This window comes from Vulpes vulpes, chromosome 10, assembly GCF_048418805.1.
Source record: "Vulpes vulpes isolate BD-2025 chromosome 10, VulVul3, whole genome shotgun sequence".
NCBI classification, from domain to species: Eukaryota; Metazoa; Chordata; class Mammalia; order Carnivora; family Canidae; genus Vulpes; species Vulpes vulpes.
Window position 1 is genome coordinate 35,465,753 of NC_132789.1, and position 24,072 is coordinate 35,489,824.

The 24,072-nt window shown below is 43.4% G+C and overlaps 1 protein-coding gene across 3 annotated transcripts in view; it reads right to left on the reverse strand.

The window, feature by feature from the left end:
• ASAH2 (N-acylsphingosine amidohydrolase 2) overlaps positions 1–24,072 on the reverse strand; it is a 97,518-nt gene that overhangs the window by 40,099 nt on the left and 33,347 nt on the right. For all 3 annotated transcript variants that reach the window (XM_072723547.1, XM_072723546.1, XM_026014787.2), the window contains 4 exons: positions 23,446–23,595; positions 16,219–16,395; positions 14,642–14,769; positions 13,400–13,477 (listed from right to left, as the gene is read on the reverse strand). In XM_072723547.1, coding sequence (XP_072579648.1) covers positions 13,400–13,477; positions 14,642–14,769; positions 16,219–16,395; positions 23,446–23,595 — 533 coding nt within the window. The remainder of the gene's footprint in view (positions 1–13,399; positions 13,478–14,641; positions 14,770–16,218; positions 16,396–23,445; positions 23,596–24,072) is intronic.

The window sequence follows — 24,072 nt, forward strand, 5'->3', positions numbered from 1 at the left end:
GAGCCCTGCACCAGGCAGGGGCAGAGCAGCTCCCCCAAGTGCTAACACCTGAGAATCAGCACAGCAGGCCCCTCCCCCAGAAGACCAGCGAGACGGACCAGTTCCAGGGGAAGTCAAGGGACTTAAAGTACAGAGAATCGGAAGATACTCCCCTGTGTTTTTTTTTTTTTTGTTTTTGTTTTGTTTTGTGCTTTTTTTTCTTTCTTTCTTCTTGATTTCGGATTGCTTCCCCCACCCCACCCCCTTTTTTTTTTCTCCTTTCTTTTTCTTTCTCTTTTCCCCCTTTTTTTTCTTCTTTCTCTTTTTCTTTTTCTCTTTTCTTTCCTTCTCTCTCTTTTTCTCCTTTTCCCAATACAACTTGTTTTTGGCCACTCTGCACTGAGCAAAATGACTAGAAGGAAAACCTCACCTCAAAAAAAAGAATCAGAAACAGCCCTCTCTCCCACAGAGTTACAAAATCTGGATTAAAATTCAATGTCAGAAAGCCAATTCAGAAGCACTATTATACAGCTACTGGTGGCTCTAGAAAAAACCATAAAGGACTCAAGAGACTTCATGACTGCAAAATTTAGATCCAATCAGACAGAAATTAAAAATCAATTAAATGAGATGCAATCCAAGCTAGAGGTCCTAACGACGAGGCTTAACGAGGTGGAAGAACGAGTGAGTGACATAGAAGACAAGTTGATGGCAAAGAGGGAAACGGAGGAAAAAAGAGACAAGCAATTAAAAGACCATGAGGAGGGGATCCCTGGGTGGCACAGCGGTTTGGCGCCTGCCTTTGGCCCAGGGCGCGATCCTGGAGACCTGGGATCGAATCCCACATCGGGCTCCCGGTGCATGGAGCCTGCTTCTCCCTCCGCCTGTGTCTCTGCCTCTCTCTCTCTCTCTGTGACTATCATAAAAAAAAAAAAAAAAAAGACCATGAGGATAGATTAAGGGAAATAAATGACAGCCTGAGGAAGAAAAACCTACGTTTAATTGGGGTTCCCGAGGGCGCCGAAAGGGCCAGAGGGCCAGAATATGTATTTGAACAAATCCTAGCTGAAAACTTTCCGAATCTGGGAAGGGAAACAGGCATTCAGATCCAGGAAATAGAGAGACCCCCCCCCTAAAATCAACAAAAACCGTTCAACACCTCGACATTTAATAGTGAAGCTTGCAAATTCCAAAGATAAGGAGAAGATCCTTAAAGCAGCAAGAGAAAAAAAGTCCCTGACTTTTATGGGGAGGAATATTAGGGTAACAGCAGACCTCTCCACAGAGACCTGGCAGGCCAGAAAGGGCTGGCAGGATATATTCAAGGTCCTAATTGAGAAGAACATGCAACCAAGAATACTTTATCCAGCAAGACTCTCATTCAAAATGGAAGGAGAGATAAAGAGCTTCCAAGACAGGCAGGAACTGAAAGAATATGTAACCTCCAAACCAGCTCTGCAAGAAATTTTAAGGGGAACTCTTAAAATTCCCCATTAAGAAGAAGTTCAGTGGAACAATCCACAAAAACAAGGACTGAATAGATATGATGACACTAAACTCATATCTCTCAATAGTAACTCTGAACGTGAACGGGCTTAATGACCCCATCAAAAGGCGCAGGGGTTCAGACTGGATAAAAAAGCAGGACCCATCTATTTGCTGTCTACAAGAGACTCATTTTAGACAGAAGGACACCTACAACCTGAAAATAAAAGGTTGGAGAAGCATTTACCATTTAAATGGTCCTCAAAAGAAAGCAGGGGTAGCCATCCTTATATCAGATAAATTAAAATTTACCCCGAAGACTATAGTGAGAGATGAAAAGGGTCACTATCTCATACTCAAAGGATCTATCCAACAAGAGGACTTAACAATCCTCAATATATATTCCCCGAATGTGGGAGCTGCCAAATATTTAAACCAATTAATAACCAAACTGAAGAAATACTTTGATAATAATACACTTATACTTGGTGACTTCAATCTAGCTCTTTCTATACTAGATAGGTCTTCTAAGCACAACATATCCAAAGAAACGAGAGCTTTAAATGATACACTGGACCAGATGGATTTCACAGATATCTACAGAACTTTACATCCAAACTCAACTGAATACACATTCTTCTCAAGTGCACATGGAACTTTCTCCAGAATAGATCACATACTGGGTCACAAATCGGGTCTGAACCGATACCAAAAGATCGGGATAGTCCCCTGTATATTCTCAGACCATAATGCCTTGAAATTAGAACTTAATCACAACAAGAAGTTTGGAAGGACCACAAACACGTGGAGGTTAAGGACCATCCTGCTAAAAGATGAAAAGGTCAACCAGGAAATTAAGGAAGAATTAAAAAGATTCATGGAAACTAATGAGAATGAAGATACAACCGTTCAAAATCTTTGGGATGCAGCAAAAGCAGTACTGAGGGGGAAATACATCGCAATACAAGCATCCATTCAAAACCTGGAAAGAACTCAAATTCAAAAGCTCACCTTACACATAAAGGAACTAGAGAAAAAGCAACAAATGGACCCCACCCCCAGCAGAAGAAGACAGTTAATTAAAATTTGAGCAGAACTAAATGAAATCGAGACCAAAAGAACTGTGGAACAGATCAACAGAACCAGGAGTTGGTTCTTTGAAAGAATTAATAAGATAGATAAACCATTAGCCAACCTTATTAAAAAGAAGAGAGAGAAGACTCAAATTAATAAAATCATGAATGAGAAAGGAGAGATCACTACCAACACCAAGGAAATACAAACGATTTTAAAAACATATTATGAACAGCTGTACGCCAATAAATTAGGAAATCTAGAAGAAATGGACTCATTCCTGGAAAGCCACAAACTACCAAAACTGGAGCAGGAAGAAATAGAAAACCTGAACAGGCCAATAACCAGGGAGGAAATTGAAGCAGTCATCAAAAACCTCCCAAGACACAAGAGTCCAGGGCCAGATGGCTTCCCAGGGGAATTCTATCAAACGTTTAAAGAAGAAATCATACCTATTCTACTAAAGCTGTTTGGAAAGATAGAAAGAGATGGAGTACTTCCAAATTTGTTCTATGAGGCCAGCATCACCTTAATTCCGAAACCAGACAAAGATCCCACCAAAAAGGAGAATTACAGACCAATATCCCTGATGAACATGGATGCAAAAATTCTCAACAAGATACTAGCCAATAGGATCCAACAACACATTAAGAAAACTATTCACCATGACCAAGTAGGATTTATCCCTGGGACACAAGGCTGGTTCAACACTCGTAAAACCATCAATGTGATTCATCATATCAGCAAGAGAAAAACCAAGAACCATATGATACTCTCATTAGATGCAGAGAAAGCATTTGACAAAATACAGCATCCATTCCTGATCAAAACTCTTCAGAGTGTAGGGATAGAGGGAACTTTCCTCAACATCTTAAAAGCCATTTACGAAAAGCCCACAGCAAATATCATTCTCAATGGGGAAGCACTGGGAGCCTTTCCCCTAAGATCAGGAACAAGACAGGGATGTCCACTCTCACCACTGCTGTTCAACATAGTTCTGGAAGTCCTAGCCTCAGCAATCAGACAACAAAAAGACATTAAAGGCATTCAAATTGGCAAGGAAGAAGTCAAACTCTCCCTCTTCGCCGATGACATGATACTCTACATAGAAAACCCAAAAGCCTCCACCCCAAGATTGCTAGAACTCATACAGCAATTTGGTAGCGTGGCAGGATACAAAATCAATGCCCAGAAATCAATGGCATTTCTATACACTAACAATGAGACTGAAGAAAGAGAAATTAAGGAGTCAATCCCATTTACAATTGCACCCAAAAGCATAAGATACCTAGGAATAAACCTAACCAAAGAGGTAAAAGATCTATACCCTAAAAACTATAGAACACTTCTGAAAGAAATTGAGGAAGACACAAAGAGATGGAAAAATCTTCCATGCTCATGGATTGGCAGAATTAATATTGTGAAAATGTCAATGTTACCCAGGGCAATTTACACGTTTAATGCAATCCCTATCAAAATACCATGGACTTTCTTCAGAGAGTTAGAACAAATTATTTTAAGATTTGTGTGGAATCAGAAAAGACCCCGAATAGCCAGGGGAATTTTAATAAAGAAAACCATAGCTGGGGGCGTCACAATGCCAGATTTCAGGTTGTACTACAAAGCTGTAGTCATCAAGACAGTGTGGTACTGGCACAAAAACAGACACATAGATCAATGGAACAGAATAGAGAACCCAGAAGTGGACCCTGAAATGTATGGTCATCTAATATTCGATAAAGGAGGAAAGACTATCCATTGGAAGAAAGACAGTCTCTTCAATAAATGGTGTTGGGAAAATTGGACATCCACATGCAGAAGAATGAAACTGGACCACTCTCTTGCACCATACACAAAGACAAACTCAAAATGGATGAGAGATCTAAATGTGAGACAAGAGTCCATCAAAATCCTAGAGGAGAACACAGGCAACACCCTTTTTGAACTTGGCCACAGTAACTTCTTGCAAGATACATCCACAAAGGCAAAAGAAACAAAAGCAAAAATGAACTATTGGGACTTCATCAAGAGAAGAAGCTTTTGCACAGCAAAGGATACAGTCAACAAAACTAAAAGACAACCTACAGAATGGGAGAAGATATTTGCAAATGACATATCAGATAAAGGGCTAGTTTCCAAAATCTATAAAGAACTTATTAAACTCAACACCAAAGAAACAAACAATCCAATCATGAAATGGGCAAAAGACATGAAGAGAAATCTCACAGAGGAAGACATGGACATGGCCAACATGCACATGAGAAAATGCTCTGCATCACTTGCCATCAGGGAAATACAAATCAAAACCACAATGAGATACCACCTCACACCAGTGAGAATGGGGAAAATTAACAAGGCAGGAAACAACAAATGTTGGAGAGGATGCGGAGAAAAGGGAACCCTCTTACACTGTTGGTGGGAATGGGAACTGGTGCAGCCACTCTGGAAAACTGTGGAGGTTCCTCAAAGAGTTAAAAATAGACCTGCCCTACGACCCAGCAATTGCACTGTTGGGGATTTACCCCAAAGATTCAGATGCAATGAAACGTCGGGACACCTGCACCCCGATGTTTCTATCAGCAATGGCCACAATAGCCAAACTGTGGAAGGAGCCTTGGTGTCCATCGAAAGATGAATGGATAAAGAAGATGTGGTTTATGTATACAATGGAATATTACTCAGCGATTAGAAACGACAAATACCCACCATTTGCTTCAACGTGGATGGAACTGGAGGGTATTATGCTGAGTGAAATAAGTCAATCGGAGAAGGACAAACAGTGTATGTTCTCATTCATTTGGGGAATATAAATAATAGTGAAAGGGAATATAAAGGAAGGGAAAAGAAATGTTGGGAAATATCAGGAAGGGAGACAGAACATAAAGACTCCTAACTCTGGGAAACGAACTAGGGGTGGTGGAAGGGGAGGAGGGCGGGTGTTGGAGGGGAATGGGTGACGGGCACTGAGGCAGACACTTGACGGGATGAGCACTGGGTGTTTTTCTGTATGTTGGTAAATTGAACACCAATAAAAATTAATTTAAAAAAATAAATAAATAAACCTTTCAGCTTACATTCCTACCTAAGTCACTGAGTACATGAAGCTGAACATTTACTTAATGACTAGGGATGCATCTAAATTTCAAGGTTATCATTTAGGATTCAGTTCTCATTGCCCAACAGGTGTATATGTAGGTCAGAGATCGCCAGCACAACACCCGTCAGGGCTGGGTAGGCCGCATAGGTGAGTTAGGCTGGTTGGTGGAATGGGGACTGGCATGGATTCTGGACACTCGGAGGCACGTGCACAGCCTCTACTACACTGCTTATGAGAGTGTAAGCCGGTGCGGCCAGATATTCCATAAATCTATGTTTTTTGTGAAATATTTATCAATTTAAAAACTCCCAAAGAAGTAAATGACATGGGGGGGGGGGATGAACAAAATGGGCAAAGGGGAGGGAAAGATACAGGATTCCAGTTATGAAATGAATCAGTCATGGGAAGCGAGCCAATGATATTGTGATAGTGTTGTGTGATGACAGCCAGTAGCCACGCTGGTGAACACAGCACAACACACAGAAATGTTGCATCACTTCATTGTACACCTGTGACACCGTGTGCCAACTATGTGTACTGTTGTGTGTCAACTCAAATAAAAAAAAAATCTAAATTAAAAAAAAGGGGGGGAGAAGTAAATAGCATGGATCAAAAGGACGGAAATGTTACCAATTAAAAGCCTTAGAAGCACATAGCCAACAAATGTGGTTTGTGGACTGTTCGGATTCCAATTCAAATAAAATAACTGTAAAACGACCTTATGGGTACAAACAGGGAAAACTGAATATCGCCTGGGTTTTTAGATCATAGTAAGAAATTATTTTTAATTTTGTTGCTTATGATCACGGATTGCAGTTATACTCTTCTTATGTTTTTACCTGCTAGAGATACACAGTGAAATATTTATGAGCAAAATGATTTGACATCTGGTATTTGCTTTTAAAAGTCTAGCAAAACAAACCAAAGAAGAGGAGGGATGAAACAGTAGCAGAGCACTCTAATCACTGAAGCTGGATCAGAGTTGCATGGAGATTCATTAGACTAATCACTCTAAGGTGGCATATATTTGAATATTTCCATAAGAGGTTTTTTTTTTTTTTCATGTTGACATCCATTTCGAATGTTTTTTTAGACCGTGTTAGGCCAAATCACCAGTCTATAAGCAAAATTCAGTCCCCAAGATATGTATTTGCCACCATGTAAAAGGATAGAAGTTCAGGCTAAAGGTAGTTCTAAGGTCATCCCCTAGAAGTTACTTGCAGAGTTTCTATATTTAAAAAAAATTAAAATATCCTTACGCTAGTTTATTTTTTGCATGTATAGTTTGTCTGTTTCTCCTAAAGTTCAAGTGCCAGGGAAAATTCTAGTCAACTCGTGTTTTCCAGGTAGTTGAGAGTATGTTTTGCAGTTTTACTCCATCTAGTTTGGAAGTAAAAGGGGGTGGCAGCCAAGACATTTGCATGGCTCCCTGACCCAAATACTTCTGTCTGACGCGATTGCACTGAGGTCAACCAGTCCCGCCAGACTGCGATGTCTCCAGTGCAATCGAAGGAAACCCATAGAACAATTTTATCAACACTGACAATCACTTAGCACTGATTAAGTGAAGGATTTTATGCACAGGATCTCATTTCCTTCTAACAAGAACGCTTTGAGTCAGATGTTATCATTGTCCTTATTTTACAGCTAGGAAATGACCTCTCAGAGTGATGCAGTAACCTGACCAAGGTCACACTGTTGAAAGTCAAGAAGCAGGTCTATGACCACAAAGCTCAAGTTCTTCTATGCTGTAGGAGACTGGCTCTGTCCCTTCCTTTCTTTCACTGGCTCATTTGCTACACATTTGAGTAACTTTGATTCTGTGCCAACCACTGGAGACATAGACATGAACATGGCATCATCTTGCCCTTGAGAAATGCTTCATGGCAGATGTGACATCCGAGCTGGGTCTTTAAAGATGAGGAGGAACATGGCAAGAGGGTTCCTGGAGAAAACTCATTTGTAGCAAAAACACGAAGATGGGAAGGGGTGTGGCCGCAGGAGAATGGGTAAGGGCAAGGAGTCATGGCAGTTGTTCTATTCACTCAATCAACATGAATTTATTAGTAGCCAAGCCTTTGTTGGGTGTCATGTTAGAGCCCAAGGAACATAAAGAGGAATCAGGTGTGTCCCCTACCATCGAGGAACAATATCTGTGGAGAAAGCAAATGCAAAGAGCTCTGGCCTGCTAATCAGACTACAGACTTGAATTCTTACTGATTTCATGTATTTATTGTCATTTATTTCAGGCCTTAGAAAACAAACAGAGTTTTTTTTCTCTACAGAACTGAAAAAATAAGTATTTGAAAAAGTTACTTTGAATTTCAGAGTAAGAAGATGCTGTATATTTCCTCCTCTGGCCTTGGAAATATGTGCTATTAAAATATCAGGTTTGTCACAGCAACCAAAGTACTATGGTAATAGATGAATATTTATAAAAATATATATATACAGAAGAGTGGTCATTTCATTTTTTTAAAATATTTTATTTACTTATTCATGATAGACATAGAGAGAGAGAGAGGCAGAGACAGAGGCAGAGGGAGAAGTAGGCTCCATGCAGGGAGCCCGACACATGACTCAATCCCGGGACTCCAGGATCGCACCCTGGGCCAAAGGCAGGCAGGTGCTAAACCGCTTGAGCCACCCAGGGATCCCAGAAGAGTGGTCATTTTAGTTTAAGAAAGATGCACTCACAATTTATTTTATCTGGTCAAAAGAAGCATTCTTCAAAGCAGAGTTCAAAAGAGAGAAAGAGAGGTTGAGGTGGGTTCGAAAGATGTTAGAATACAGACATAAAAAAATAAATATGCCCCTCTTAATAAACACTTCTAAATAATGATTACGGCACAGCTAAAGCAGGGCTCTCCTTGGGTCAGCATGATGCTATCGAGGTACCAAGGAAGGTCCAGGGATTTGAGATTTTTATCCTAGTCTGTAGCAAAGGTAGTGAAAATTTCTGGGTCTCTGTTTCCTAAGGCTACATTTCATCTAGGCTTTGTGAATCAATGCACAGCAAATTAATATAGAACATCCTAATTATTCTTTCCTCCTATAGAACAGGAGCATTTTCTAGGGCCTCTTTTAATTCAGACACTCTGCACTTCCTACTCTGAAGCAGACAAGAAAAGCCAAATGCAAAATCGAGCTTCTTCCATCTTCTGAAACAGTAGCAAACCTGCCTGGAGTTCCATTCTCTCAAACCTGGGCCACCACGTCTAGTGTGCAGGTTGTGCCCTGTACAAAGAGGAGTTACCCAAATTAATGACAGACAATGAGCTGTAGCAAGGGTAACCCCTCTGAAGTCACAGGGAAGCTTGGTGGCCAGCATCCTGGAAAACTCTTTCTAGCATCTCTCTTTCAGAGAAGATGAACATTCCCAACTATTTTTATTATCTTCAAAAGTCTCAGATGATGAAGGCCCTCTCATTAAATAATGTTATTGGAGAGACATCTGGTTTAGATGGGTTCCATTAAGTCACTGCAATCAAAATTCTATGGACTTTGGGTGGTAATGATATATCAATGTACATTCATTGATTTTAGCATACATACCCCTCCGGGCCCAGATATTGTTTTGGGGGAGGCCAAGTACAGGGCCCATGGAAAATCTCTGCAATTTCTGCTTAATTTTGCTGGGGAACCTAAGCCTGCTCTAAAAAAGAAAGTCCATTAAAAAACAAAAAGCTATGCTAACCCTTCTACAGTGCTATTATTGATCACTATGGTCGCAGGGCCAGCCAAGATTCAAGGGCTGGAGGAATCCTCTCCGTGTCTTAACAGGTCCCATAAAGTCACTCTGTATAGAGTACACATGATAAGAGTTCTTGTTGCTGCCATATTTGGATACTATAATTTTCCACTTAAAGACTTTTTAAAAATATCTCTTAATTCTAAAAGGATAAGAGAAGGAGAAAAGGCCTTGAAAAAGAGAAATAGTACAAAGTGAAAAGATACCCAAAAAGTGCAGATACATAATCATTGCAATTTCTGAAAATAGACGACACTCACTTACGAGAAGATGAAGATTGTCAGAGCAAAATACATAAATAAATACATAAATACAGCTATATGATAAGGGACACGTCTAAAACGTAAGAGCAAATAAAAGTTGAAAGAAAATGATAGAAAAATATACTTGCAAATTCTAACCTGCAGAAAGCTGAGTTAGTTATGCTAGCATGAGAATACAGAGATTTTAAGACAAAAAAAATCATTATTAGATGTAAAGAGAATCACTACAAAACATGCACACACACACATACACACTAGCATGTGGAGAAACACTTAGTATTTCTCAGAGTATTTTTTTTCTGAGTATTTTAAAGCTTCTAGTGCCCAGAGTGAGTGGAACCAAGTATCTACTTTTGCAGAATGACCTTTTGCAAGAGCCTCTAACCCTCGGTTTAAAACATGTGAATGATTTTCCACTCCCCATGGTCTAAAGACCAAACTCTTTATCAGAGACCTAATCTCCACTGCTCACTGCCACCCAGACAGCCTCCTCTGCACCCCAGCCGCACAGACCTTCTATTGGCCCCTCAGATGGGCCACCGGACCTTTGAACATGCTTCTCCCTCCAGGTTAAGCATCCCTCAGCTGTATTAGATGTTCCAGCACCCACCCCTTTTCTGCCAGTTAATTCTCACCCTTCCTTTGGTTTTTAGCTCCATTGTCACTCCCTTAGGGAAGCTGTTCCCAATCTCCCTGAGCAGGTCAAGTCCCTTTAAGGTAGCTACACATACCTTCCTTTCAAAGCACTTAACCCCACTATAATCATACGATTATAGAATTATAACCCAATTATAATTATTTGTATACTATTTGGATACCTTCTGTCTCTACCAGGAAATAATAAATCTTATAAAGGCAACAACTCCATCTATTTTTGCTCATCGGTGTATCTACAGTACTAGCTTAGCCCGGGACATATATACTCTACAATATTTAATAAATGAATGAATGAATAATAATCTGTGGAGAGATGATAGTAAATCCACATTTGAGAAATATGGAGATTGAGTTTCTGAGATAGTAAATCCACATTTGAGAAATATGGATATTGAGTTTCTGAGATAGTAAATCCACATTTGAGAAATATGGAGATTGAGTCTCCGAGAGCTCAAGGGATTTGCATGGGTGTTTGGTTCCAAGGTATTGGATTCCTGATTTCACGGCCAGGAACTGTACCATTCCAAGGACTGGGGAGCACTGCGTGGCACATAGTAGGTATCCAGTGCAGATTTGCTGAACGAAGACATGAGAACAAAAATGAAAGTAGGCAAGGATCAATTGTGGACTTCAATATGATTTTGGGGGGAAAGAGAACAGTCTTGGCCGTGACATTGGACAGGTCATATCACCTTCCTAGGCTGTAGCTGAGCTTTGAACTAGGTGATATCCATGCTCCGCAAGTCTGAGATTTTTTGCTTTCAGACTCCTCCTACCTTGAGATTCTGTGTAACAGCAGACGCCTACATACGGGGGCTGAGTTACTTAGCAGCCCAGGTTTGACTTTATGTTTTGGATCATTTTTAATGCATTCAAGGAGCAATTACCGCTATGCAACAAGAGGCAAGTGCAGGCGCAATTACATCAAGGCTAACATATGGCGGCTACAAAAACAATGGAAAATTATTTCAGGGTGTTAAGCACAGCAGATGGAGGACAGCTGTTACAACCTTGACAGTTGACCCTGGGACTTCTAGACCCATTATATAGCCATATGCCAGGAAGCAAAGAACATCTGGCAAAAGGACGGCATTTTTTCATTTGCCGTTGGCATTGCTAAATGGTTCGGGAACTAATAAAGGAATCGTGAATGGTCTCAGTCATCCAGCCAAGAGTTAAGTAGAAACTAAGGGGAAAGGCTCCTTCTTTGCCCAACCAATGTGGAATTCTCTAACTAGTCGTAGATACATGCTTGTATCCCGACCATCTCCAACCAAATTTCCCACCAAAGTGACCAGCAATCTGGAACTAGCTCACCTTTCAGATTCCTCTCTCACCTCCTCCCTGACAGTAGCCCATACTCTGGCCTCACTGCTTCACTGTATTTTCCTGGCTCCATGAGAAATCCCCCAGGCTCCTTCAGATCCAGTTCAAACATCATTTTCTCTATGAATCCTTCCACGACGCTCTCAAACATCAGTGCCACCACCTCCAAATTCCCACAGCATTTATTTATTCCCAGGTGGTAGCCCTGTTGGCCATCAGATTTATGCTGTGATCACTTGTCTGTCTGTCTCCTTCCCCTGCCCCAGTCACCTCACGAGTCTGTAAGACCCTTCAAGATGGGGATCATGCCTTATTCATCACAACATATCTCCAGCACACGGCTGCATGTCTGACATTGAGAAAGTCGCTTGAGTGAAACACCAGGTGGCAACTAATCAGTAGATGAATTAATCACTGATGAAAGAATGACTCTTATTTTGTCAACCCATATAATAAAGTTTATTTTATCAGGGAGATTTTAGTGACCTTCCTCGGAACCCAAAGACGTAACTCCAATGTTAAGAATGTCAAGCACTCTGGGAAGCCAATAATGGTGGTTTTTCATCTTGACCTAATCCTATGAGGTATCATTATCCCCATTTTCAAATGGAATAGTTGAGGTATAAATAGGTAAGTTACTTTCCCCAGGCCGCAGGGTTACTGCATGGCAGGGCCAGGATTTGAACTCAAGTCCTAAAACCTACGCCTAAAACCAGAACACCTCACCACCGCGCTGTCCTCCATCTAGTTATAGGGCCAGCCCTAGTCAGAGTCCTTAATGTTTTCATTCACCTTTTATTACTTTTAATTAACGATAAATTTGACTTCCATAGAAACTTTGTGAGGACTTCATCATTCTATCTCATAGGCTTTCCGCCTTTACTAATACTTATTATCGACTCGCCACATTTAAAGTAAGAAAATCGAGACATACAGCAGTTAAGTAACTTGGCCAAAGTCGTGCAGCTCATCATGATGAGAACCTAGAGTGAACCCAGGCCACTCAACTGCAGTGCCCACATGCCATCTTATGCTTCCTTTGGGCATCCTGCATCACCTGGAAGTCCACACATCAAGGCGTCTGGCCCTGTTCCCCATCCAGGCAACTCCTGAGTCAGTCAAATTGCAGGACAAATTTCACACATGAATGCAAATGCCTTCTTTTTGAAGAAAACAAAATCCACACTTTCTTACATATAAAACTGAACTAAAATCTGTGCCAAGCTGTAATTCTACCTCATCTGCCTCCTTGAGGTGGCCTTGATTCTGCTTCCATCACTCATTAGCATTGTCCTACATTCGATTTAACTTATTTCTTTTAGGAAACACAGGCAAGTCGTCTCGAACCCATAATCACTTGCCTGGTTGGTCAGAGCATTTTCTAATTTTACCAAGAGATAGTGGTCCACCATCATGGAAGTTCCATATAGGACATCTTGATAGAATGATAAGCACTGGTATCAACTGGATCCTTACGTCATATGCCAGTTGCTATGTTACCCTTCTCCACCCAGATCCCTCATTTACATCATCCTTTAACTCGCCCTGTTTTCCAGGTGAGGGAATGAGCCCTGGGAAGCTGAGAACCTTGTCCCAGGGTCCATGGCCAGATCCCAGAAGGGCCTGATTCCCTGGACTTTCAACCACTCAATGTATTCTCAGTCTCTGCTACTACTATTCCTGTCTCTTCCTTCCATCACCCCTCCTCTGTGATTAAGGAAAATGACCCAGACAGAATAAAAAAAAAATAATAAGGAAACAGAGTACCTTATAAGGCCCAGCTCAGCTCCATCCAAATCTTCCATTTTTAGGACAACCATTTCTTTGTCAGTATTTGAAGAATACCTGGTCAGCAAAACAAAGAAACTCAGTCACTTCTATGTCAGGGCTTAGCCCTATTGTACGGCCAACAGCAGAAGTTGACACAAAAACCAAAACCAAAACACCTTTCAGTAAGTGAGGCGCCCTGGTCTGCTACGTAGTGTCTGACAAACCACATCCAAGACCTCGTTCCTCAGCTAAAGAAATGGTTTGCCAATGCTGTCAGAGTCAGGGGCATCCGGCCAGCTAACTGGGGACGGAATCTACATCTCTCCGTAATATACACAATCTAGTTTTCCTTACAAAAAGGATTTGTCTTTGAAATTTCTACTCATATCAAATTTTAATGGAATCTCTTAAAAATAACAGGGAATAGACAAAATCAAAAAATAGTTATGACCTGCAGCTTTAAGTGGCTCTTTCATGTCCTTTCAGGGGAAATTGGACGATGTTATCTAAAAATCAACTCCTTTAAAATCTATTGGAAAATATGCAGATGAATGTAAAATGTCAAGTGGTCAAGTTGAAACAGAAATATTCTTTTACTTTGCCATAGCGGCCCGGGCTTCTCTTCTGTCACAAACCTGGTTCAGCACTTTAAAAAAAAAAAAAAAGAAAGAAAGAAAAAAGAAAGAAAAACACAAAAGAACTATCTCCCTTAGTTGTTCCATTCAATTATGCTAGTTTTATTTTTTTGCTCTCCATTCCAGTTTCTTTATCCTTTTATGTCCTCTCTCTCTTGCCACATCCTCCTGGATGGAGACGATGTTCTCTGAATAACACAGTAAAAAGAGCTACTCATTAATTTAACAACTACACCTTGTGCACGTTTGTATCTCTGCTGTACAGAAGAGGCTGAAAACCAATGAGTCACTATAAGCCAGTCACCAACGGTCACACGACTAGGAGGTGACAAAGCTGAGCTGAGACCAGAGTCATCCCCGATTCCACAGCTGGGAGGCCTTCCACCATTCGCAGCCGGCAGTGGGCAGCCTTGTGTGCAGGGTGTGCGTGCCCGCATGTGCACATCTTACTTCTTCTGCTCTTGGATGATGAGCGTGTTTGACATTTATGTTGGCTTTACCGCTCCGTCAGGATCCCGCCGTATGCCTCCACCGAACGTGTTCTTCGCTTTTGTGACTAATCGCTGACGGGAACACAGGAGCTTACTCTGACAATCGCCCTCACCTGGCTCGCTCTGACTCCGGATTCTGAAGGTAAGAATAGGGGCTTCGGTTGATCTGTGCACCTTCCACAGTTCCTTTGTTGATGAAGATCTTGCCTGGCTTCATGTTTTTGTGCGCCATCTCAATGCTCTGCAGGTCAGAGAGAGAGAGAGCGAGAGCGAGTTGTGAACTTGGCAACGCTGCTGGGGCAAGGACTTGGTCCACGCAAACAGGAGGGCACTGTGGATGATTTCCTTTGTCGCCCAGCTGCCCTTGCTACGGGACGAGAGCCCGAGTCCCTGGATGAGCCAACGTCACCCTGGGGGTGTGCAGATGGCCTCGGGGCTGAGACATGGCATTGTCATGACCCGGGAAGCTCGCGCCCACGGGCTCCTGGATGTCTCCAGGCCACTGTGTCTGGCACCATCCGCCCCATCAGGTGACCTGGAAGCAACTCCCCAACACAGGACCAGAACTTGTTTCCATGTAGGTGGTCCCTCCAACATACCCACTCCATCCCCCCACCCTCTGAGGCAAAGGTTTTTGAACTTTTCTAACACAAAACCACAGCAGGCAATACACCTTTCATCACCACTTAATACGCATTGACGTAGGTGTGTTGAAACAAGAGGGCACAAGACAAACTACATACACCCTCGCTACGTATGTTGTATCACAATAGTCCCCTATTTGTTTGACTTTGGTTCTGTTTTTTTCAATGCTTATTGCAACCCATGAAAATATTTCATGCAGCCAGTCATGAACTGCCAGCCAGATTCTGGAAAACATTGTTGGGAAGACATGTCTGCCTTGCCAACTAGATCACTGGGCTTGGGGTCTGGCTTCATGAGAAAAAGTAGAGAGAGACTACATCTAGAAGCAAAGACATGAAGGAACATTAGAAAGGACCCCACGTAGGGATGCCTGGGGGGCTCAGCGGTTGAGCGTCTGCCTTTGGTAGGTCAGGGCATGACCCCAGAGTCCTGGGATCGAGTCCTGCATTGGGCTCCTTGCAGGGAGCCTGCTTCTCCCTCTGCCTGTGTCTCTGCCTCTCTCTGTGTGTCTCTCATGAGTAAGTAAATAAAATCTTTGCTAAAAAGAAAAAAAAAAAGACAGGATCCCATGTAAGGAAACAGTAAGCTGGGAGACGGGGAGAGAGGAGTAAGAGGCACCAAAACCGGGAATGGGAGGAGGATGTGCATGTCCCAGGAAGGGGTACCATGCTGTCTACCACTACCATTGAGGGCATGAGCAATGAGGGTGGATTTATCAACAGGATCCCCTATCACGCCGTTTGGAAAATAGGAGGCAATTATTTGTCATTTCTTTTGGTTCCCTGATGAGTTCCTTTTACTGGACTTTGCCCAGAGAACAACCAGATGGGGCCCTCTGAGTTATAAAGGTCATAGGTGCCCCTTTAGACAACTGCATGATACTTCCTGCGGCGAGCTGTCCTCTCCTGCTGAGTCACTGCCTTGGGGCCCAAGGCAAGGATGCTCACCCCGCGATCCCATGAGGACTCCCTCCATATCACAGCCAGCCACTCCTAAGCACTTGCAGGCGGGGAAGGAGCAGCTCCACCAGGGGCTCTGGGCCTACCTTCACGATGCCAGTGACCATGTATTCAAAAGTTCGATTGCTGAATCCTTCACTGGCGATGACAAACACGGTATACTGGAAATAGCCCGCTGGCCCCGAGTGAGTGTGGGTGCCACTCAGGATGACATTGTCTTTTCGGTACAATGAACCATACTTATTCTGTAGTCTGTTCAGGACCTTCAGGAGAAAGGAAAAGAAAAAAAAATTAGAACGAAAAGGGATGACACAGCAAGTCACCCTGGAAAAGGCTCCTGTGAGGCTAATCACCGATCCACATCAGCGACATCCCTGTCGAGTGGCCCTTCACTCTCTGCTTGAGTGTGTTGTCCTGGTCACAGCATCAACACCGACAGTCCCCACCGCAGCTAACGTCTCACGGACTCTCACTGGGGGCCAGCGCAGTGTTAGGTACTACACACGTGATGTTATTTTAAAATCTTTATAACAACCCCCAGAGGTAGGTGTTTTCAATCTCATCTTCCAGCTGAGGACATCGAAGCACACAGAAGGTAAATAACTTGCCCACGGATCTAATAAACAGCAGAGCCACAACCCCGATCCGCGTCTCTCTAACGCTGTAGGACCAGTAGGCTTTCCTGTTCATCATCCCACACAGAGGGGTCATGCCCAGGCGCTGGTCTAAGCACCAGAAGTGCATGAAGTCCTCACCTTGATGAAGCTTTCACTCTAACAGGGGAGAAAAAGCAAACAGATACGTGTGTGGTATGATGTCGTATCATGCAGGGGCGATGCTGTGAAAAAAGACGTTTCTGGGTGAGGAAAGAAGAAGAGATTGGGGGGTCGGGAGGAGAAGAATCTTTGCAGAAATGTTACCTTTTATCAGAGGCTTATCGTGAAGAGCCCAAGCTGGTGGTGCAACACCCAGGAGAAAGCATCCCAGGGGCAGTGGACAGAGCAGCGTAAAGGCCGCTGTGCTGCCTCCTTGCCCCAAACGGAGAAGTCAGCATTCCCTGACATGCATTGGGCTGGGGGACGTCAGCCACTGTGACCTCAAGACACCCCAGCAACTCTGCGGGGAGGCCTGTGTGGAAAGAAGCTATCTCGTTGGCACCAACCTGCTAGCCACGTGGGTGAGACCCCCAGGAAGAAAAGACCCCTGCCTTCAGGCAAGCCACCCCCAACACCTGCAGCCCCCCAGCACGTGAGTCCAACCTCTCGACACAGAAGGGGGTTGTGTGGCTGCCGTTCTGACCAGAATCAGAATCAGCCAGCCTGGCCTCCCTGGGTGATTTTTCCTGACCCACAGAAATCCTGAGCAGTAGGATGGGCTGATTGTTGCTTTAAGCCCGTGGGTTTTCCAGGTGACTTGTGGAGCAAGAGACAACAAACCCAGAGAGCCTCGGTGAGTGTTCATGGAACTCATCAATCAGTAAATATCTCAATGCATGGAAAGTGTGGTTGTGTGGCACAGACACGTCGAGAAAGTGACAGAGAAACTCCTGATGTTGCTGAGTACCTGGTTCTGATTATACTTTAATCATCAGCTTCGATCTAAAATTCAGTATTATTGTGGTTTCCTTGTGAAAGATGTTTTGACTTTTTTAATGTCAGAAATCATTAAAATGATCTAGTGGGGGCCCTCGGTGGCTCAGTCAGTCAAGCATCCAACTCTTGGTTTCAGCTCAGGTCATGATCTCAGGGTTGTGAGATCCAGCCCCATGTTGGGCTCCACACTTGGCGGCATGTCTGCTTAGAGATTCTCTCCCTCTTCCCTGTTCTCTCTCTCTCTCAAATAAATAAATAAATAAATAAATAAATAAATAAATAAATAAATCTTTTTTTAAAAAAACTGCCAAACCCAAAGCAACCTTCCTTGATGTAGGATGCTATCACCTAATACCAGGCACTATAATGAAAGCTCCTTTGTGGATGGGATGGTGATTACTGCTCAGCTCGCGTACCCAGTCCTATTTGTCAGTAGCTGCTCTCAGATGCAGTGTGTTGGGGATTCTGAATCTAAACCTGGGCTTAGCAAAAAAAAAAAAAAAAAAAAAAAAGAGGGTCTTTTTGGATTAGCAACACCATCTACCTCGAGCATGGCACAGGCAGCAGAGTGCTATAAATTGTCAGGAAGATGGAAACGAAAGCCCTCGTTTGTTTGCCCATGTCTGTGGTGTAAATATCCCCACCACAGTGGATTTCAAGCTACAAAAATTTACCAAAGTAGCTCACAAAGTTCCTGAACATTTAACAATCAGCCCTTATGGACACCCGGGTGTCTCTGTGGCTGAGCATCTGCCTTGGGCTCAGATCGTGACCCCGGGGTCCTGGGATCAAGTGCACGTCAGGCTCCCCACAGGGAGCCTGCTTCTCCCTCTGCCTGTGTCTCTCTGTGTCTCTCATGAATAAATAAATAAGATCTTTTTTAAAAACAGCAATAATCAGCCCTTATGAACTGGTCCCAGCCAGTCCCCACACCCCCCTGGTACATACGGGAGTAGCAGCAACTTAGATGCTATATACTCAACACACATAAATACATCCATCTGACCTCTACTATTTCAGGTGAGGAGCGACACCACCCGCATCTACTCATGTGGTCATTGAATGAGGAAGATCTTCCCAACCATCTTGCCTCATTAACCAATCCATGTCCCAAACACTGATCGCTAGGTTACCACATCCACATATGCAATCCTGCGATACCAGGCAAATGTGGAGAGGAAATATGACATGACCAGACTAACACCCTCTGACCAAGTAACCCACATTCTCCATCCCAAGGAGTTTCCACGTTGCTTCTGTGTGACCCAACTCCAGCCCACAAGCCTCATCCCAGTTACATCTTCTTCCACACAGTGATGACTACACTCAGGAAGAAGAAGCATCTGTATGGAGCAGGTGTAATGATCCCGGAAGGGGTACCACCACAAGACTCGACTAAAAACTGCTGTCCAAAGCTAATTTTCTCACCATTCTGTCACCAAGGCAAGAAGGAAGTGAAAAAAAGAACATCTTGTCAACTGTAAAGCTCCCCTGGCCCTACCCCATTTTTATTCCCAGAGAACGATAATGTTAGAATTTTAGAATTCAGTGTACTTCTTCGGGTTTACTCAAGAGCCCAGTTCTTAAATAGATAGAAATGATGGCTCTCAAATTTTAAAAGGGAAAGACTACAAGCAGCTCGTAGACATTGCATCCTAAATGACACTCTCCATATAAAGTCCGACACGTGGGACTTGAAGGAAAAGGAAAGAAAAACTCAACCATCTGTGAATAGCCATTATAATTAGCATGTTCCCTCCCTCATGAGAGGAGGATGTTTGAACAGAGTGAAGAAGTTACTTGAATGTCAACAGTTCACCCTTTTGTGTTCACTTTCCTATTACTGACACACCTGGGAACCTGCCATAGAAAGAGCTGGAAAGCCACTCTGTTCTCCTGCCTTGCCCCACTGCTCAGTGATCTTCCCGGACCTTCATGCCCTGCTATCAATTTCATCAATCCGTAAAGCTGAGACTGAGAAGCTCATGCGTTCTAAAGAAGCAGAAGAGCCCCCGTTTAGCTACATTTATTTTCCACACCTTCCCTCATGTTAACCTGGGATAAGGAAGTTGGTTCATTTAAAGGCCTTCCCACAGCCTCTGGATTGCACGGGGAAGTAACAATAGGAAGAGATGGAGAAATGGTGGCTCGTTGACTTCACAGCCTTCCCTCCAGAGTCCCCAAAGTCCTCCTTTGACCCTCCCATTTCTTCTCACGATCCTACCATTTCCCCATCAGAAGCATAGCTGATGCTCTGAGGATGGAGTTAGGATCGTGGTAGTGAGTGTGGGTGCTGGCCCTGGGGTGCCTGTGTGTGCGCCCCAGCCCTGGCACTTCCTAGCTGGCTAGCTGTGCACAAGCTACTTGATCCCCTGCAACACCCTTTCCCAATCAGTCAAATGACATACTAATACTACCTCCCTCATTCAGTTGTTTGGGGATTAAATTCATTAATATATATGAAGCAATTAGTGCATACCTCATTGTGGGAACTATGCAAGCACTAGCTTTTATTTCTATTCATTCCCAAATCTTATAAGCAATTTTTGTGACCTCTTCCTACCATATAGTATCGCTGCCACCCCATTGACGTAAGACCTTTGTGCCAGCCTCACATGGCATAAGAGAAATTTCCAGGTAAAGTTCAAATTCTTCCAGCAACCCTAGCTTCCCTTTCTAGTTCATTCAGCCTTCCAGTGCATTGCAAAACCCCGCTGTGTTAAATCTCCCCCATTTGAAATACCTAATATGGTTACTGTTTTCCCCACTGTCCCCTCACCAGTAGAGCCTTGACATGAATTTAACAAAGCTGCCAATTTGTGTCCTCACCCCCAACCTCAGTCTTTCATCTAAACATCACTGGTTAATTATCCTAAATCAAAGCTGGGTTTGTAGTACTCCACCGCTCAAATGTTTTCGAAGAATCCCCATCACCTACAGAAATAAAAATAAACTGGCATCCCAGGTCCTCTTCAATTAGGACCAATGTACCTATTGGTCGTTGGCCTATTTCCAGTTACATGCTTACGTGTGTCCTAATAGCACAAATCCCTGTCTCTTCAAAGGGATGTGCCTTGTGCCTCCCTGTGGTCAAGCTGTCCCCTCCATTTGATAGCCCACCCTCCCCACATTAACCATTTAAAATTCTTCCCATTCAGGGCAGCCCCCGTGGCCAAGCGGTTTAGCGTTTTAGTGATCCTGGAAACCCAGATCGAGTCCCACGTCGGGCTCCCTGCGTGGAATCTGCTTCTCCCTCTGCCTGTCTCTGCCTCTCTCTTTCTCTCTCTGTGTCTCTATGAATAATTAAATAAAAATAAAATAAAATAAAATAAAATAAAATAAAATTTCTTCCCATTCAAATAAAGCAGATGTGGTATATGTATATATATAATGAATATTATTCGGCCATAAGAAAGAATGAAATCTTGCCGTTGGTAACAACATGGAAGGACCTTTAGAGTGTAATGCTCAGTGAAATAAGTCAGTCAGAGAAAGATGAATATCAGATGATTTTACTCATATGCTGAATTTGAGAAACAGAACAAATGAACAAAGAGAAGAAAAGCGACAAACCAAAAAAACCCAGATTTCTGACTATAGAGAACAAACACAGATAGTTACGGGTGAAGGGGATGAAGAGTCCACTTGCCATGATGAACACCGAGTATTGCATAGAGTTGTTGTATCAGTACATTTTACTCCTGGAGCTACTATAACTCTTCTGTTAACTATGCTGGAGTTAAAATAAAAATCTGCCCATTCACATGTCAGATCCACTATGAAATTATCCCCTACTTTCCAAGCCCCTTGTGGTGGTTCTAAAACACCGTGTGTCTACAAGTTTTTCAATACTCCTCCCTTTCAGAGGGCACGCTTTGCTTTCCCATCCCCAAGTGTGACCTGGACTTGGAGACTTGCTTCCAATGGACACAATAGGCTGGACGTGCAACTTCTGAGCTGGGTTAGGAGAGGTTAACCCGGGGTTTCTTCCCTGCTCGTTCTCTGGCATCCACCGACTCCGAGGGAAGGGGCTGTTCTAGGCCACGAGGATATGGAAAGTAGGGAAAGGAGGCCTTCTGCCAGCAGCCACACAAGTGAATCATCTTGGAAGTGGATTAATTAAGGCTTCCAATGACTATGGCCTTTGCCAACACCTTGATTTCAAGATACCCTAAGCCAGAACCACCCAGCTAAGCCAGTCCTGATTTCCTGACCAATAGAATGAAAGATGTTTTCTGTTTTAAGCAGCTGATTTCTGGGGCTATTTGTTACTCAGTAATAGATAACTAACACATCACTGTACTGTACTCCAGTGAATTATAGTTACTATGTTTTTCGATTCACTCCTTCCTCTTCTCCTCAACTGGCTAGTGAGCTCATAGGGAATGTGGGTTCTGACTCACTCGGCTGTGTGCCCCTTGAAGTGACCAGAGTACTGTGCCAAAAAAAAAAAAAAACACAAAAACAAACAACAACAACAAAAATGGGTAGTCAGTGCGTTTGCCCCTCCAAGATAATAGAATAATGTCACTTGTAAGAATGTGGGCTCTGGTATCAGGCACATGTGCGTTCAGAACCCAGCTCTACCATTTGATAACTGTGTGAATTTGGGGAAGTTCCTTGCCTTCTCTAAGACTCTGTTGCCTTATCCATAAAGTGGGGATAACAACAAACCCACCTCATAGTTGTGCTGTAAGTGTAGGAGTGGACATCCAGAGATGGGGGTGGTTTCCGCTCCCCTCTTGGGGAGCTATGTAGGAGAAATGCCTCGAGGCCCCCTCATCATCGCTCTCGTGGGCCATTTCACACAGAGGGAGGAACAGGGTTTAATAGACGAGACTGATAGAATGTGACATTGAAGAGTAGACATTTAACAGTCACTCTCCTGGATGCTCCAGCCTCTCTTCTTCCTCACCTTTGTCAATATGTGAGCAGACATTCAGAGAGCACACTCTCTTTCTGTGACCCGATCCCATGCAGAAACTCCAACTGCCTAAGGGCCAAGAAACTGGCTTAGAAAGACAGACCTGGAAGTCCATGCCCATCTCCCTACTTCTCCCTCTCCCTCTGCACATCTTACTGCTGCCTGCCCAGGACCCGTGGGCACCCTTCTACTAAGCTCAATCTTCCCCACAGAGGGGGCAACACGGGTCTCAGTTTGAGGAGAAATCACAGAAGAGCTTGCCATATTCTACAATAAGGAGGGAGAGAGCCAAAACTACTCTTTCTAAATTTTATTATGGAAACATTCAAACACATGCAAAAATAACGAGAATAGCATAATGAGGCCTCCATGTACCTCTCACCCAACTTCAGCCATTTATGGCCGACCTCATTTCAGTGCTGTGTTTCACTTCTCATCTGGCTCCTTGCACCTCTTCACAATTGTCTATTGTGAGGGAAGGGTTAGTGAATAATTGGAGCCCTCAGGCTTCTATCAAGGAGGATTAAATAAGGGCACGTGTGTGAAGGTCGCCTAGAACATAATAAGCTTTCAAAACACTAACATTAATAATGACAAAGAGCTGTCAGCAGAATTGAAAGCAAGTTTGACCAAGATGACTTAGACTGCCATTGTTTGCTGGTTTGTCAAGAGCTTCTAAGGGTGGAGGGCAGTGGAACTCACTGGATGAGAAGCCAGGAGGGCTTAGTTACTGTCACACTCACTCACAGACCTTTTCTTTTAAATCATGTCATTGCGTTGTCACCTCAGCCACTCACCTCCAGCCTGAGTCGCTGGGATACCATGCCTATGTCGATGCTGACAAACACCACTCGATTGGACCCATCGGGCTCTGCCATGACGAAAGCACGACTGTACAGCCTGGTGAGGATGCCCCGGGCATTCTGGCCAGTTTTACTGTAGCCCATCTAGAAAGGAAGAGAGAGAGAGTCAGTGCCACTCTGCCTCACTCCCCTGCCACCAGAACCAGGCACACCCACACAAGAAGAGACCACACAGGAAAGGCGAAGTAAAACACAATCCACGGGACATCATGGCTCTGCGTGAGATAATACGATGTGTTTTCAATAATAAAGCCATCATCGTTTTCTGTGCAGAAAAACGTAAACGCACAGTAGCCATCAGTTTGGCAGAAGCCATTCACAGGCCCACGTGTTAAGGAAGGGGCTGGCGTGGCTTGGGCATGCCATTACCATATCAGAGACCTTCCAGAGTTTTCTATTCTTTCCTCCTGCCTAAGGTACTATGGAATGAAGTAGTTCCCCTACCACCGTTCCACATTCCCAGGAACATCCTAAAGACTGAAGTCTCCCTCTCTTTGTTTTATTGGTGTGGGATCTTCTTTCTTTCTCTGAAGAAAATGGTTTCTTTACGATTAAATAATA